At 44.2% G+C, this 18,704-nt stretch overlaps 1 protein-coding gene across 3 annotated transcripts in view; it reads left to right on the top strand.

Moving 5' to 3' along the window:
• The window catches only part of lamb2l (laminin, beta 2-like), a 324,539-nt gene that overhangs the window by 206,358 nt on the left and 99,477 nt on the right, over positions 1–18,704 (top strand). For all 3 annotated transcript variants that reach the window (XM_070895627.1, XM_070895626.1, XM_070895625.1), the window contains exon 18: positions 17,634–17,754. In XM_070895627.1, coding sequence (XP_070751728.1) covers positions 17,634–17,754 — 121 coding nt within the window. The remainder of the gene's footprint in view (positions 1–17,633; positions 17,755–18,704) is intronic.

Raw genomic sequence — 18,704 nt, 5'->3', positions numbered from 1 at the left:
TCTTCTACCTCAACTCCACTTTCCCGCCCGATCCCAAAATCCCTTGGGCTAGACTTTCCACTTCACATCGCTGGGCTAGTGCCCATATATCGCCCAAAAAGGGCTGATATCGCCCAAAAATGGAAGGTTGGGACACATCGCCGAGCTTATTGCCGACACATCGCCCGGCGCACATCGCCGAGGTGATCGGCCACACATCGCCCAGCCCAACTTTCGGCACATCGCCGGGCTGATCGCTCGTCGAGAACATTGCTGGAGAATAGTTGCTATTGCCTGGCCTTCCTCACAGAACTGGGCACTACGGGCACCATTTTGAACATCAGAGGAAGACAGGAGGCCTCTTAAACAGGGGCTTGGATAGTTTGTGAATTATTTAAGGGCCTTTTAAAGATAGATACACTCACAATTAGATGTTTTCTTATATTTATATAAATAAGTGACATTTCATACTTACTTGGTCTGGCCTGGACATTGTTTAACAACAATTGCACTAATGTTCTATTCTAACTTACGTCATTAGGAGACACTGCACAACAATTGTAAAGTGAAATAAAATGGTTTTAATAAAATGACAACTTTTGAACGTAATTTTTCAATTATACACACCAAAACACCCTCCCACCCTCTACCCTCCGCCCCAACTAACCCCCCACCCATATCCCAACAGTGAAACGACAACACCAACAGTAAATGTGAACAGTGGGAACAATATTAAAAAGAGTGCACCCCTCCCTACCTGCTGCCACGTTTCCCTCCAGATCCTGCACCCCCACCCACCTGTTTTGGTCCCAGGGTACTGCTGCAAAGCAGGCGTGCAGTGGCCGATGGCAAGACTTCCTGCTGTGGTGGGGGACGATCGCCTGTTGGGGGGCTGTTGAAGGGGAAGACAAAACAGGGGGATCGCCTGCCGAGTCAGGAGGTGGTGCATCCTCCTGACCCGCCTGTGTGCCGGTGCTTGTGGTCACGGGACCTCGGGGTGCAGCACCGTGTGCCGCCAAGAACGCATGCCGCATGGTATGGCTGGGGACGGAGATTTCACGCAACTCCAGGATCATCTGCTGTATCGCCTCCGCTTGGCTAACAGACACCTGGGAGAATTCCTGCGTGAACCCCCACAAACAACTGGAGCTGCTCGCGCTGGATCGTGACAGACTCCGCGCAGTCATGCCAGGTGCTCCCACGCGGTGGTCCAGGGTAGGCCTTTTCTCAAGCCGCTGACCCGGCATCGCCAACTGCATGCCGTTTGGTTCCCCAGACAGAAGACTGCAAGGGGCATCCTCCTCTGTCTCCAGGTATTCTTCCTCCTCAGGCTCGGTGGCCTCCTCCTCTTCACCACCCGTGGTGAATGACACATGCAGTGGGTCAGGTCTATGTGAGCGTCTGTCCTCCCGTTGCGCCTCTGGAGCTGGTCAAGCTGCAAAACACAATTGAGATTATTAGAGCAGAAAGCATTGTTGCACTGCGCTGACATACGTAGGAGGAACAGCACTACTCCCATAGATGTGACAGAGAAACGTTACATATTAATGCATCATATGGTGATATCTATGGCAGTACAATTATGTGCAAATCACTGAGCCAGAGAGCTGTGGAGGCTGGATCAGTCACAGATAGACCGAATGATAAGGGAGCGAGGGTTTATGGGGTGCGAACAGAGAAGGGGGCAGATAGCCAGATGGACTGCACTTATGTTCTTATGTTGTCGACCTGAGCGTGGCAGAGAGTCACACAGAGGCTGCATGCATAACATGACGTCACTCGTCTATGATATGAGAATGCAATGATGTCACATAGCTCTTACACTGCTTGACACATTACTCACGTGGTGCATGCAATGGTCCGGCAACACCATGGGTGGTGACCGCTCGACTGTAGGCCCCCACTAGTGCTGCAGCACGTTCCTCCAGGTCGGTGAGGGTCTGTATTACAGCAGGGCCTCCTCCGGTGCACCTCTGCTGAGCCCGATTATGAGATTTCTTCCTCTGCGAACGTGAATAGAGAATGGCATAAGCTACTTGACTAGGTTATGTCATTTATACACTACAGTTTCAAATGTTATATGCTAATAGGGGTTGTGTCCACAATTCAATGACAGTAGCTGATGTCCAAAAGTGTCCCAGGTCAGACAGTGAGCAAAGGCAGCTCTCCCCCAGTCCATGCTGGGTCCCTGTGTAAGTGACAGCAGCCAGAGAGACTTAAAACCGGCATCGGTTCATGGACCTGTCCAGTTCTTAGCGGGGATGATATATGTTATATAAGTTAGAATAACAAGCTTACATTCAATCCAGGAGATTACCATTATAATGATTATTATACTTAGAATGTGCATCATTAAAATATAAAGTCGTACTCACTCTTGCTGAAGCAACGAGGCTGTTCCAGCGTTTGCGGCACTGGTTGGAGCCCCTGGGCTCGTGGGACACAGACGAGACGACCTCGGCTATCTCGCCCCATAACCTGCAGTACGCCCGTAGTGCTGGTTTCCCACCACGCTGCCTCCTGGTCAATTTGGCCCAGTGGGAGTGCACCTCTGCCACGAGGGCCTCGTTGGCCTTCTCGGAGAAGGGTTTGGCCTCTTCCTCCCCATCCCCACATCTCTCCCACTTCCATCGCTACCAGACATATTTAAAGACATATTTATCTGTCTTTCTTTCTCTCTCTCCTTTTCTCTCTCCTCTCTGTCTCTGCCTTCCTCCCCGCTCTCTATCTCTCTCTCTCTCTCTCTCTCCTCTCTCTCGATCGCTCTCCCCCTTCTGCACATGTGTGGATGACGGATGACCCCTGATCTTCCGAAACGTGGGAAAACATGGCCAACCCAAAAAATAATAAAAAATTTGTGTGCCCTTCGCCATCGCTGGGCTATCGCTGGCGACGTGACATCGCTGGGCTATCGCTGGCGACGTGACATCACTGGGCTATCGCTGGCGACGTGACATCACTGGGCTATCGCTGGCGACGTGACATCACTGGGCTATCGCTGGCGACGTGACATCACTGGGCTATCGCTGGCGACGTGACATCACTGGGCTATCGCTGGCGACGTGACATCACTGGGCTATCGCTGGCGACGTGACATCACTGGGCTATCGCTGGCGACGTGACATCACTGGGCTAGCGCTGGCGACGTGACATCTCTGGGCTATCGCTGGCGACGTGACATCGCTGGGCTATCGCTGGCGACGTGACATCGCTGGGCTATCGCTGGCGACGTGACATCGCTGGGCTATCGCTGGCGACGTGACATCGCTGGGCTATCGCTGGCGACGTGACATCGCTGGGCTACCGCTGGCGACGTGACATCACTGGGCTATCGCTGGCGACGTGATATCACTGGGCTATCGCTGGCGACGTGACATCACTGGGCTATCGCTGGCGACGTGACATCGCTGGGCTATCGCTGGCGACGTGACATCGCTGGGCTATCGCTGGCGACGTGACATCGCTGGGCTATCGCTGGCGACGTGACATCGCTGGGCTACCGCTGGCGACGTGACATCACTGGGCTATCGCTGGCGACGTGACATCGCTGGGCTATCGCTGGCGACGTGACATCGCTGGGCTATTGCTGGCGAAGTGACATCGCTGGGCTATCGCTGGCGACGTGACATCGCTGGGCTATCGCTGGCGACGTGACATCGCTGGGCTATCGCTGGCGACGTGACATCGCTGGGCTATCGCTGGCGACGTGACATCGCTGGGCTATCGCTGGCGACGTGACATCGCTGGCGACGTGACATCGCTGGGCTATCGCTGGCGACGTGACATCGCTGGGCTATCGCTGGCGACGTGACATCGCTGGGCTATCGCTGGCGACGTGACATCGCTGGGCTATCGCTGGCGACGTGACATCACTGGGCTATTGCTGGCGATGTGACATCACTGGGCTATTGCTGGCGACGTGACATCGCTGGGCTATCGCTGGCGATGTGACATCACTGGGCTACCGCTGGCGATGTGACATCACTGGGCTATCACTTCGCCCATTTCACATCGCTTGGCTATTGCCGAGCTGAAAATCACGATCCAAAAATGGGCGATGTTCTAGCGATCATGAGGGCTGCAACATTGCTAAGGCTGGAACATCGCCTATTTTTTGGGCCCTAGCGAACAAAGTGGAAAGTCTAGCCTCTTGATTCCCGAGAGCCCAAAAATCTATTGATCTCAGCCTTAAATTTACTCAACGACCCAACATCCACAGGTAAAAATTTCAAAGATTCACAACCCTCTGAGTGAAGACATTTCTCCTCATCTCAGTCTGAAAATGGCTGACCCCTTATCCTGACACTGTGATCCCAGGTTTTAGATTCCCACACAAGGGGAAACAACATCTCAGCATCAACCCTGTCAATCCCCCTCAGAATCTTATAAGTTTCAATGAGATTACCTCTCATTCTTCTAAACTCCAGAGACTGTCGGCCCAATCTACTCAATCTCTCCTTATGTGTCCTCATTTGTACTCTATGCCTCTGTTTATAAAGCCAAGAATTCCATATGCTTCCATTAATAGATTTGCAATTTATTCTGCCACCTTCGAAGATTTGAGTGTTCCTGAACCATCTTTAAAATGGTGCTATTTAGTTTATATTGCCTCTCCTCTTAAAAATGTAAGAAATAGGAGCAGGAGTAGATAATTTGGCCCCTCGAGCCTGCTCCACCATTTAATAAGTTCATAGCTGATCTGATCATGAACTCAGTTCCACTTCCCTGCCCGCTTCCCATAACCTTTTATTCCCTTATCACTCAAAAATCTGTCTTTCTCCACCTTAAATATATTCAATGACCCAGCCTCCGCAGCTCTCTGGGGCAGAGAATTCCATAGATTTACAACCCTCTGAGAGAAGAAATTCCTCCTCATCTCAATTTTAAATGGGCGGCCCCTTATTCTGAGATTATGTCCCCTAGTTTTAATTTCCCCTATGAGTGGAAATATCATTTCTGCATCCACCTTGTCGAGTCCCCTCATTATCTTATAAGTTTCAATAAAATCACCTCTCATTCTTCTGAACTCCAATGTGTATACGCCCAACCTACTCAACCTATCCTCATAAGTCAACCTCCTCATCTCTAGAATCAACCGAGTGAACCTTCTCTGAACAGTTTCCAATGCAAGTATATCCTTCCTTAAATATGGAGACCAAAACTGTATGCAGTACTCCAGGTGTGGCCTCACCAATACCCTGTATAGTTGCAGCAGGACTTCTCTGCTTTTATACTCTATCCCCCTTGCAATAAAGGTCAACATTCCATTTGCCTTCCTGATTACTTGCTGTATCTGCATACTAACCTTTTGTGTTTCATGCACAAGGACCCCCAGGTCCCTCTGTACTGCAGCACTTTGCAATTTTTCTCCATTTAAACTATAATCTGCTTTTCTATTTTTTTCTGCCAAAGTGGATAACATCACATTTTCCCACATTATACTCCATCTATCAAATTTTTGCCGACTCACTTAGCCTGTCTATATCCCTCTGCAGATTTTTTGTGTCCTCCTCACAATTTGCTTTCCCACCCATCTTTGTATCATCAGCAAACTTGGCTACATTATACTCGGTCCCTTCATCCAAGTCATTAATATAGATTGTAAATAGTTGAGGACCCAGCACCGATCTCTGCAGCACCCCACTAGTCACTGTTTGCCAACCGGAAAATGATCCATTTATCCCGACTCTCTGTTTTCTGTTAGTTAGCCAATCCGCTATCCATGTTAATATATTAACCCCAACCCTGTGAACTTTTATCTTGTGCAATAACCTTTTATGTGGCACCTTATCGCATGCCTTCTGGAAATCCAAATACACTACATCCACTGGTTCCCCCTTATCCACCCTGCTCATTACATCCTCAAAGAACTCCAGCAAGTTTGTGAAACATAATTTCCCTTTCATAAAACCATGCTAACTCTGCTTGATTGAATTATGCTTTTCCAAATGTCCCACTAGTGCTTCTGTAATAATGGACTCCAGCATTTTCCCAATGACAGATGTTAGGCTAATTGGCCTATAGTTTCCTGCTTTTTGTCTACCTCCTTTTTTAAATAGGGGCGTTACATTTGCGATTTTCCAATCCGCTGGGACAGCCACAGAATCCAGGGAATTTTGGTAGGTTACAACCAATGCACCCACTATCTCTGCAGCCACTTCTTTTAAGACCCTAGGATGTAAGCCATCAGGTCCAGGGGACTTGTCCGCCTTTAGTCCCATCATTTTACCGAGTACTACTTTATTAATGATAGTGATTGTATTAAGTTCCTCACTCCATATAGCCCCTTGATTATCCATTATTGGGATGTTTTTCATGTCTTCTACTGTGAAGACCAATACAAAATATTTTATACAAAACATTCAAAATAAATGTCTCTGCCATTTCCTTGTTCTCCATTATTAATTCCCCAGTCTCATCCTCTAGGGGACCAACATTTACTTTAGCCACTTTTTTCCTTTTTATGTATCTGTAGAAACTCTGACTATCTGTTTTTATATTTCGTGCTCGTTTATTCTCATAATCTATCTTCCCTCTCTTTATCATTTTTTTAGTTGCTCTTTGCTGGCTTTTAAAAGTTTCCCAATCCTCTGGCCTCCCACTATTCTTGGCCACATTGCATGCCCTTGTTTTCAATTTGATACTCTCCCTTATTTTCTTAGTTAGCCACGGATAGTTATCCCTTCTCTTACAGTCGTTTCTTCTCATTGGGATATATTTATGTTGCGAGTTATGGAATATCTCTTTAAATGTCTCCCACTGCTCATCAACTGTCCCACACTTTAATCTATTTTCCCAGTCCACTTTAGCCAACTCTGCCTTCATACCTTTGTAGTCTCCTTTATTTAAGCTAAGGACCCTGGTTTGAGAACCAACTTTCTCACCCTCCAACTGAATTTGAAATTCAACCATGTTATGAGCACTCATTCCTAGAGGATCTTTTACTAGGAGATCAATTATTAATCCTGTCTCATTACACAGTACCAAATCTAAGATAGACTGCTCCCTGGTTGGTTCCGCAACGTACTGTTCAAGGAAACTATCCCGGAAACACTCTATGTACTCTTCCTCAAGGCTGCCCTGGCCAATTTGCTTTGTCCAATCAATCTTCCGACCGAAATTCGTCGCAATCTGAGCAGCCTTTCTAAGAGGGCTCGATTTTTCGCTGCTTTGTTCAATTATCACCAATTTTACTCAAGTTCATGTCTGTTTGTTGATAAATCGGCTGCTGCTTAATTGTGAAAGGACAATTCACAGAATCCTTTTATAAGGAAACAGACATTACTAAAGCGAGCTTTTGTTCAGTTTCCAAAGGGTTGCGACCTATTGAGCGAGACATGTAGCAGCTGAACAGACTGTTCTATTGTCTGCAGAGCAGTGCTTCGGATTGGGATCTGAGGAGCTGTCATATGGCATCACCTCACCATCTTGCTCAAAGCACAATTAACGGGCCATAAACTGTTAGTGACCAACAAACCGTGAATGCAGGGAGTCGGATATAAGTGAAAAACAGGGAGATATTTCAGTGGGGCACACAGTCAAAGCATGAGAGATTTAACCAGGCATTTCCAGCACATCCTGACATTATCTCCAATAAGTGATACTGACAATCAGCATTATTACACATTACAGCCTTAAAGGAAGGAACATCATCAATCGCTCAATTATTCATAGGATGGATGAGGGAACATTGCTTCAAAGTAGACCAGGAACACAGGAGCAGAGCAGCTTAGTGGGAATTGTTCAAAAGGAGATTGAGATCAAAAGCCCCTGCGTATATTAAAGAGAATAGCGGTCGCTGTGTATATTATAGAGAACAGCAACCCGTGCATGTATTATAGAGAATAGCAGCCCGTGTGTATATTATAGAGAATAGCAGCCTCTGTGTATATTATTGAGAATAATAGCCAATGCGTATATTATAGAGAATAGCAGCCCGTGTGTGTATTAGAGAATAGCAGCCCCTGTGTATATTATAGAGCACAGCAGCCCCTGCGTATATTATAGGGAATAGCAGCCACTGTGTATATTATAGGGAATAGCAGCTCCTGTGTATATTATAGGGAATAGCAGCCCGTGTGTGTATTATAGAGAATAGCAGCCTCTGTGTATATGATAGAGAATAGCAGTCCCTGTGTACTATTTAGAGAATATCAGCCCCTGTGTATATTATAGAGCACAGCAGCCCCTGTGTATATTATAGAGAATAGCAGCCCCTGTGTATAATATAGAGAATAGCAGCCTCTGTGTATATTATAGAGAATAGCAGCCCCTGTGTATATTATAGAGAATAGCAGCCTCTGTGTATATTATAGAGAATTGCAGCCCCTGTGTATGTTATAGAGAATAGCAGCCCCTGTGTATATTATAGAGAATAGCAGCCCCTGTGTATGTTATAGAGAATAGCAGCCCCTGTGTATATTATAGGGAATAGCAGCTCCTGTGTATATTATAGGGAATAGCAGCCCGTGTGTGTCTTATAGAGAATAGCAGCCTCTGTGTATATGATAGAGAATAGCAGTCCCTGTGTATGTTATAGAGAATAGCAGCCTCTGTGTATATTATAGAGAATAGCAGCCCCTGTGTATATTATAGAGAATAGCAGCCCCTGTGTATATTATAGAGAATAGCAGCCTCTGTGTATATTATAGAGAATTGCAGCCCCTGTGTATGTTATAGAGAATAGCAGCCCCTGTGTATATTATAGAGAATAGCAGCTCCTGTGTATATTATAGAGAATAGCAGCTCCTGTGTATATTATAGAGAATTGCAGCCCCTGTGTATGTTATCGAATTGCAGCCCCTGTGCATATTATAGAGAATAGCAGCCGCTGTTTATTATTTAGAGAATAGCAGCCTCTGTCCATATTATGGAGAATAGCAGCCCCTGTGTATTATTTAGAGAATAGCAGCCTCTGTCCATATTATGGAGAATAGCAGCCCCTGTGTATATTATAGAGAATAACAGCCCCTGTGTATATTATAGAGAATAGCAGCCTCTGTGTCTGTTATAGAGAACAGCAGCCCCTGTGTATTATTTAGAGAATAGCAGCCCGTGTGTGTATTATAGAGAATTGAAGTCGTTGTGTATGTTATAGAGAATAGCAGCCCCTGTGTGTATTATAGATAATAGCAGCCCCCGTGTATATATCATAGAGAATAGCAGCCCCTGTGTATGTTATAGAGAATAGCAGCCCCTGTGTGTATTATAGAGAATAACAGCCCCTGTGTGTATTATAGAGCACAGCAGCCCCTGTGTATGTTATAGAGAATAGCAGCATCTCTGTATATTAGAGAGAATAGCAGCCCCTGTGTGTATTATAGAGAATAACAGCCCCTGTGTATATTATAGAGCACAGCAGCCACTGTGTATATTATAGAGAATAGCAGCCCCTGTGTGTATTATAGAGACTAGCAGCCCCTGTGTATGTTATAGAGAATAGCAGCCCCTGTGTATATTATAGAGAATTGCAGCCCCTGTGTATATTATAGAGAATTGCAACTCCTGTGTATGTTACAGAGAATAGCAGCCCCTGTGTATATTATAGAGAATAACAGCCCCTGTGTATATTATAGAGAATAGCAGCCTCTGTGTATGTTATAGAGAACAGCAGCCCCTGTGTATATTATAGAGAATAGCAGCCCCTGTGTATATTATAGAGAATAGCAGCCTCTGTGTATATTATAGAGAATTGCAGCCCCTGTGTATGTTATAGAGAATAGCAGCCCCTGTGTATATTATAGAGAATAGCAGCCCCTGTGTATGTTATAGAGAATAGCAGCCCCTGTGTATATTATAGAGAATAGCAGCCCCTGTGTATATTATAGAGAATAGCAGCCCCTGTGTATATTATAGAGAATAGCAGCCTCTGTGTATATTATAGAGAATTGCAGCCCCTGTGTATGTTATAGAGAATAGCAGCCCCTGTGTATATTATAGAGAATAGCAGCTCCTGTGTATATTATAGAGAATAGCAGCTCCTGTGTATATTATAGAGAATTGCAGCCCCTGTGTATGTTATCGAATTGCAGCCCCTGTGTATATTATAGAGAATAGCAGCCCCTGTTTATTATTTAGAGAATAGCAGCCTCTGTCCATATTATGGAGAATAGCAGCCCCTGTGTATTATTTAGAGAATAGCAGCCCCTGTGTATATTATAGAGAATAGCAGCCCCTGTGTATATTATAGAGAATAGCAGCCTCTGTGTCTGTTATAGAGAACAGCAGCCCCTGTGTATTATTTAGAGAATAGCAGCCCGTGTGTGTATTATAGAGAATTGAAGTCCTTGTGTATGTTATAGAGAATAGCAGCCCCTGTGTATATTATAGAGAATAGCAGCCCCTGTGTATATTATAGAGAATAGCAGCCTCTGTGTATATTATCGGGAAAAGCATCTTCTGTGTATATTATAGAGAATAGCAGCCTCTGTGTATATTATAGAGAATAGCAGTCTCTGTGCATATGATCGAGAATAGCAGCCCCTGTGTATTATTTAGAGAATAGCAGCCTCTGTGTATATTATAGAGCACAGCAGCCCCTGTGTATATTATAGAGAATAGCAGCCCCTGTGTATATTATAGAGAATAGCAGCCCCTGTGTATAATATAGAGAATAGCAGCCCCTGTGTATATTATAGAGAATAGCAGCCTTTGTGTATGTTATAGAGAACAGCAGCCCCTGTGTATTATTTAGAGAATAGCAGCCCGTGTGTGTATTATAGAGAATAGCAGCCTCTGTGTATATTATAGAGAATAGCAGCCTCTGTGTATGTTATAGAGAACAGCAGCCCCTGTGTATATTATAGAGAATTGCAGCCCCTGTGTATATTATAGAGAATTGCAACCCCTGTGTATATTATAGAGAATTGCAGCCCCTGTGTATGTTATAGAGAATAGCAGCCCCTGTGTATATTATAGAGAATAGCAGCCCCTGTGTATATTATAGAGAATAGCAGCCTCTGTGTATATGAAAGAGAATTGCGGCCCCTGTGTATGTTATAGAGAATAGCAGCCCCTGTGTATATTATAGAGAATAGCAGCTCCTGTGTATATTATAGAGAATAGCAGCTCCTGTGTATATTATAGAGATTTGCAGCCCCTGTGTATGTTATCGAATTGCAGCCCCTGTGTATATTATAGAGAATAGCAGCCCCTGTTTATTATTTAGAGAATAGCAGCCTCTGTCCATATTATGGAGAATAGCAGCCCCTGTGTATTATTTAGAGAATAGCAGCCCCTGTGTATATTATAGAGAATAGCAGCCCCTGTGTATTATTTAGAGAATAGCAGCCTCTGTCCATATTATGGAGAATAGCAGCCCCTGTGTATATTATAGAGAATAGCAGCCTCTGTGTATATTATAGAGAATAACAGCCCCTGTGTATATTATAGAGAATAACAGCCCCTGTGTATATTATAGAGAATAGCAGCCTCTGTGTCTGTTATAGAGAACAGCAGCCCCTGTGTATTATTTAGAGAATAGCAGCCCGTGTGTGTATTATAGAGAATAGCAGCCTCTGTGTATATTATAGAGAATTGAAGTCCTTGTGTATGTTATAGAGAATAGCAGCTCCTGTGTATATTATAGAGAATAGCAGCCCCTGTGCATATTATAGAGATTTGCAGCCCCTGTGTGTATTATAGACAATAGCAGCCCCTGTGTATATTATAGAGAATAGCAGCCCCTGTGTATGTTATAGAGAATAGCAGCCCCTGTGTGTATTATAGAGAATAACAGCCCCTGTGTATATTATAGAGCACAGCAGCCCCTGTGTATGTTAGAGAGAATAGCAGCATCTCTGTATATTAGAGAGAATAGCAGCCCCTGTGTGTATTATAGAGAATAACAGCCCCTGTGTATATTATAGAGCACAGCAGCCCCTGTGTATATTATAGAGAATAACAGCCCCTGTGTATATTATAGAGAATAGCAGCCCCTGTGTATATTATAGAGAATTGCAGCCCCTGTGTATGTTACAGAGAATAGCAGCCCCTGTGTATATTACAGAGAATAGCAGCCTCTGTGTATATTATAGAGAATTGCAGCCCCTGTGTATGTTATAGAGAATAGCAGCCCCTGTGTATATTATAGAGAATAGCAGCCCCTGTGTATATTGTAGAGAATAGCAGCCCCTGTGTATTATTTAGAGAATAGTAGCCTCTGTATATATTATGGAGAATAGCAGCCCCTGTGTATATTATAGAGAATAGCAGCCCCTGTGTATATTATAGAGAATAGCAGCCCCTGTGTATATTATAGAGAATAGCAGCCCCTGTGTATGTTATAGAGAATAGCAGCCCCTGTGTATATTATAGAGAATTGCAGCCCCTGTGTATATTATAGAGAATAGCAGCCTCTGTGTATATTATCGGGAAAAGCAGCTTCTGTGTATATTATAGAGAATAGCAGCCTCTGTGTATATTATAGAGAATAGCAGTCTCTGTGTATATGATCGAGAATAGCAGCCCCTGTGTATTATTTAGAGAATAGCAGCCTCTGTGTATATTATAGAGCACAGCAGCCCCTGTGTATATTATAGAGAATAGCAGCCCCTGTGTATATTATAGAGAATAGCAGCCCCTGTGTATAATATAGAGAATAGCAGCCCCTGTGTATATTATAGAGAATAGCAGCCTTTGTGTATGTTATAGAGAACAGCAGCCCCTGTGTATTATTTAGAGAATAGCAGCCCGTGTGTGTATTATAGAGAATAGCAGCCTCTGTGTATATTGTAGAGAATTGCAGCCCCTGTGTATATTATAGAGAATAACAGCCCCTGTGTATATTATAGAGAATAGCAGCCTCTGTGTATGTTATAGAGAACAGCAGCCCCTGTGTATATTATAGAGAATAGCAGCCCCTGTGTATATTATAGAGAATAGCAGCCTCTGTGTATATTATAGAGAATTGCAGCCCCTGTGTATGTTATAGAGAATAGCAGCCCCTGTGTATATTATAGAGAATAGCAGCCCCTGTGTATGTTATAGAGAATAGCAGCCCCTGTGTATATTATAGAGAATAGCAGCCTCTGTGTATATTATAGAGAATTGCAGCCCCTGTGTATGTTATAGAGAATAGCAGCCCCTGTGTATATTATAGAGAATAGCAGCTCCTGTGTATATTATAGAGAATAGCAGCCCCTGTGTATATTATAGAGAATAGCAGCCCCTGTGTATATTATAGAGAATAGCAGCCTCTGTGTATATTATAGAGAATTGCAGCCCCTGTGTATATTATAGAGAATAGCAGCTCCTGTGTATATTATAGAGAATAGCAGCTCCTGTGTATATTATAGAGAATTGCAGCCCCTGTGTATGTTATCGAATTGCAGCCCCTGTGTATATTATAGAGAATAGCAGCCCCTGTTTATTATTTAGAGAATAGCAGCCTCTGTCCATATTATGGAGAATAGCAGCCCCTGTGTATTATTTAGAGAATAGCAGCCCCTGTGTATATTATAGAGAATAGCAGCCCCTGTGTATGTTATAGAGAATAGCAGCCTCTGTGTCTGTTATAGAGAACAGCAGCCCCTGTGTATTATTTAGAGAATAGCAGCCCGTGTGTGTATTATAGAGAATTGAAGTCCTTGTGTATGTTATAGAGAATAGCAGCCCCTGTGTATATTATAGAGAATAGCAGCCCCTGTGCATATTATAGAGAATAGCAGCATCTCTGTATATTAGAGAGAATAGCAGCCCCTGTGTGTATTATAGAGAATAACAGCCCCTGTGTATATTATAGAGCACAGCAGCCCCTGTGTATATTATAGAGAATAACAGCCCCTGTGTATATTATAGAGAATAGCAGCCCCTGTGTATATTATAGAGAATTGCAGCCCCTGTGTATGTTACAGAGAATAGCAGCCCCTGTGTATATTACAGAGAATAGCAGCCTCTGTGTATATTATAGAGAATTGCAGCCCCTGTGTATGTTATAGAGAATAGCAGCCCCTGTGTATATTATAGAGAATAGCAGCCCCTGTGTATATTGTAGAGAATAGCAGCCCCTGTGTATTATTTAGAGAATAGTAGCCTCTGTATATATTATGGAGAATAGCAGCCCCTGTGTATATTATAGAGAATAGCAGCCCCTGTGTATATTATAGAGAATAGCAGCCCCTGTGTATATTATAGAGAATAGCAGCCCCTGTGTATGTTATAGAGAATAGCAGCCCCTGTGTATATTATAGAGAATTGCAGCCCCTGTGTATATTATAGAGAATAGCAGCCTCTGTGTATATTATCGGGAAAAGCAGCTTCTGTGTATATTATAGAGAATAGCAGCCTCTGTGTATATTATAGAGAATAGCAGTCTCTGTGTATATGATCGAGAATAGCAGCCCCTGTGTATTATTTAGAGAATAGCAGCCTCTGTGTATATTATAGAGCACAGCAGCCCCTGTGTATATTATAGAGAATAGCAGCCCCTGTGTATATTATAGAGAATAGCAGCCCCTGTGTATAATATAGAGAATAGCAGCCCCTGTGTATATTATAGAGAATAGCAGCCTTTGTGTATGTTATAGAGAACAGCAGCCCCTGTGTATTATTTAGAGAATAGCAGCCCGTGTGTGTATTATAGAGAATAGCAGCCTCTGTGTATATTGTAGAGAATTGCAGCCCCTGTGTATATTATAGAGAATAACAGCCCCTGTGTATATTATAGAGAATAGCAGCCTCTGTGTATGTTATAGAGAACAGCAGCCCCTGTGTATATTATAGAGAATAGCAGCCCCTGTGTATATTATAGAGAATAGCAGCCTCTGTGTATATTATAGAGAATTGCAGCCCCTGTGTATGTTATAGAGAATAGCAGCCCCTGTGTATATTATAGAGAATAGCAGCCCCTGTGTATGTTATAGAGAATAGCAGCCCCTGTGTATATTATAGAGAATAGCAGCCTCTGTGTATATTATAGAGAATTGCAGCCCCTGTGTATGTTATAGAGAATAGCAGCCCCTGTGTATATTATAGAGAATAGCAGCTCCTGTGTATATTATAGAGAATAGCAGCCCCTGTGTATATTATAGAGAATAGCAGCCCCTGTGTATATTATAGAGAATAGCAGCCTCTGTGTATATTATAGAGAATTGCAGCCCCTGTGTATATTATAGAGAATAGCAGCTCCTGTGTATATTATAGAGAATAGCAGCTCCTGTGTATATTATAGAGAATTGCAGCCCCTGTGTATGTTATCGAATTGCAGCCCCTGTGTATATTATAGAGAATAGCAGCCCCTGTTTATTATTTAGAGAATAGCAGCCTCTGTCCATATTATGGAGAATAGCAGCCCCTGTGTATTATTTAGAGAATAGCAGCCCCTGTGTATATTATAGAGAATAGCAGCCCCTGTGTATGTTATAGAGAATAGCAGCCTCTGTGTCTGTTATAGAGAACAGCAGCCCCTGTGTATTATTTAGAGAATAGCAGCCCGTGTGTGTATTATAGAGAATTGAAGTCCTTGTGTATGTTATAGAGAATAGCAGCCCCTGTGTATATTATAGAGAATAGCAGCCCCTGTGCATATTATAGAGAATTGCAGCCCCTGTGTGTATTATAGATAATAGCAGCCCCTGTGTATATTATAGAGAATAGCAGCCCCTGTGTATGTTATAGAGAATAGCAGCCCCTGTGTATGTTATAGAGAATTGCAGCCCCTGTGTGTATTATAGATAATAGCAGCCCCTGTGTATATTATAGAGAATAGCAGCATCTCTGTATATTAGAGAGAATAGCAGCCCCTGTGTGTATTATAGAGAATAACAGCCCCTGTGTATATTATAGAGCACAGCAGCCACTGTGTATATTATAGAGAATAGCAGCCCCTGTGTGTATTATAGAGACTAGCAGCCCCTGTGTATGTTATAGAGAATAGCAGCCCCTGTGTATATTATAGAGAATTGCAGCCCCTGTGTATGTTATAGAGAATAGCAGCCCCTGTGTATATTATAGAGAATAGCAGCTCCTGTGTATATTATAGAGAATAGCAGCTCCTGTGAATATTATAGAGAATTGCAGCCCCTGTGTATGTTATCGAATTGCAGCCCCTGTGTATATTATAGAGAATAGCAGCCCCTGTTTATTATTTAGAGAATAGCAGCCTCTGTCCATATTATGGAGAATAGCAGCCCCTGTGTATTATTTAGAGAATAGCAGCCCCTGTGTATATTATAGAGAATAGCAGCCCCTGTGGATTATTTAGAGAATAGCAGCCTCTGTCCATATTATGGAGAATAGCAGCCCCTGTGTATATTATAGAGAATAGCAGCCTCTGTGTATATTATAGAGAATAACAGCCCCTGTGTATATTATAGAGAATAGCAGCCTCTGTGTCTGTTATAGAGAACAGCAGCCCCTGTGTATTATTTAGAGAATAGCAGCCCATGTGTGTATTATAGAGAATAGCAGCTTCTGTGTATATTATAGAGAATTGAAGTCCCTGTCTATGTTATAGAGAATAGCAGCTCCTGTGTATATTATAGAGAATAGCAGCCCCTGTGCATATTATAGAGAATTGCAGCCCCTGTGTATATTATAGAGCACAGCAGCCCCTGTGTATGTTATAGAGAATAGCAGCATCTCTGTATATTAGAGAGAATAGCAGCCCCTGTGTGTATTATAGAGAATAACAGCCCCTGTGTATATTATAGAGCACAGCAGCCACTGTGTATATTATAGAGAATAGCAGCCCCTGTGTGTATTATAGAGACTAGCAGCCCCTGTGTATGTTATAGAGAATAGCAGCCCCTGTGTATATTATAGAGAATAACAGCCCCTGTGTATATTATAGAGAATAGCAGCCTCTGTGTATGTTATAGAGAACAGCAGCCCCTGTGTATTTTATAGAGAATAACAGCCCCTCTGTATATTATAGAGAATAGCAGCCCCTGTGTGTATTATTTAGAGAATAGCAGCCTCTGTATATACTTTGGAGAATAGCAGCCCCTGTGTGTATTGTAGAGAATAGCAGCCTCTGTGTATATTATAGAGAATAGCAGCCCCTGTGTATATTATAGAGAATAGCCGCCCCTGTGTATATTAAAGAGAATAGCAGCCCCTGTGTATAATATAGAGAATAGCAGCCCCTGTGTATATTATAGAGAATAGCAGCCCCTGTGTATATTAAAGAGAATAGCAGCCCCTGTGTATAATATAGAGAATAGCAGCCCCTGTGTATATTATAGAGAATAGCAGCCCCTGTGTATAATATCGGGAATAGCAGCCCCTGTGTATATTAAAGAGAATAGCAGCCCCTGTGTATAATATAGAGAATAGCAGCCCCTGTGTATATTATTGAGAATAGCAGCCCCTGTGTATATTAAAGAGAATAGCAGCCCCTGTGTATAATATAGAGAATAGCAGCCCCTGTGTATATTATAGAGAATAGCAGCCCCTGTGTATAATATAGGGAATAGCAGCCCCTGTGTATATTACAAAGAATAGCAGCCCCTGTGTCTATTATAGAGTATAGCAGCCTCAGTGTACATTTTTAATGGGTAGTTATTCCTGTGTGTATTACTTTACTGCAGTAGTAATGTGTGCACTATCACTGTATTTGTGTCCTTGTACATATTACCCTGTAGCTGTCTGTGTGTTTGGTTGCTGTGTGGCATGGAGCGTCCCTGGCCATGAACAGCTCTCTGCTTTTCCTGCAGGTATGTCAAGGTTTCGACGCCCTTCTGCTTTGAGCCCAACATCCGATACGAGATTAGCATCAGATTCCAGCGGCTCCTCGCTCCCCAGTGGAACACAAACACTTTCATCTTGGTGGATTCAGTAAGTTTTTACATGGGCCGTGTCACTCTCCCTCTGTCACTCTCCCTCTGTCACCCTCCCCTTTCACTCTGCCTCTGTCACTCTGCCCCCGCCACTCTCCCCCTCAGCCACTCTTCACCCCTTCCTCTTTCATCTCCCCCCCCTCTCCCCCCCCCGCCGGTCATCCTTCCTCCCTCCCTCTGTCCATCTGTCACTCTACCTCCCTCTGCCACTCTCCCTCTGTCCCTCTCCCTCTGTCACTCACCCTCCCATCCTCTGCCATCTCCCTCGGTAATTCTCCCCGGCACTCTCCCTCTGTCACTCTCCCTCCCTCTGTCACTCTCCCTCTGTCGCTCTCCCTCTGTCGCTCTCCCTCTGTCACTCTCCCGCCCTCCCTGTATCGCGCTCCACGTGTCGCTCTCCCAGTGTCGCTCTCCCCCTGTCACTCTCCCTCGGTCACTCTCCCTCCATCTGTCACTCTCCCTCCATTTGTCACTCTCCCTCCATTTGTCACTCTCCCTGCATCTGTCACTCTCCCTCTCTCTATCGCTCTCCCTCTGTCACTCTCCCTCTGTCGCTCTCCCTCATCACTCCCTCCCTCTATCACTCTCCCTCCTTCTGTCACTCTCTCCCGTCATTCTCCCCGTGACTCTCCCTCTGTCACCCTCTCCCTTTCACTCTTCCTCTGTCTCTCTCCCTCTGTCACTCCCTCCCTCTGTCACTCTCCCCCGTCATTCTCCCCATCACTCGCCCTCTGTCATCCTCTCCCTTTCACTCTTCCTCTGTCTCTCTCCCTCTGTCTCTTTCCCTCTGTCACTCCCTCCCTCTGTCACCGTCTCCATCTGTCACACTCCCTCCCTCTGTCACTCTCCCTCCCCCTGTCACTCTCCCCTGTCACTCTCCCCCGTCACTCTCCCCCTGTCACTGTCCCCCTGTCACTGTCCCCCTGTCACTCTCCCTGTGTCGTTCTC

The sequence above is a fragment of the Pristiophorus japonicus genome, chromosome 12 (assembly GCF_044704955.1).
Source record: "Pristiophorus japonicus isolate sPriJap1 chromosome 12, sPriJap1.hap1, whole genome shotgun sequence".
In the NCBI taxonomy this organism is placed as follows: Eukaryota; Metazoa; Chordata; class Chondrichthyes; family Pristiophoridae; genus Pristiophorus; species Pristiophorus japonicus.
This window is presented reverse-complemented; position numbering and strand designations above follow the sequence as displayed.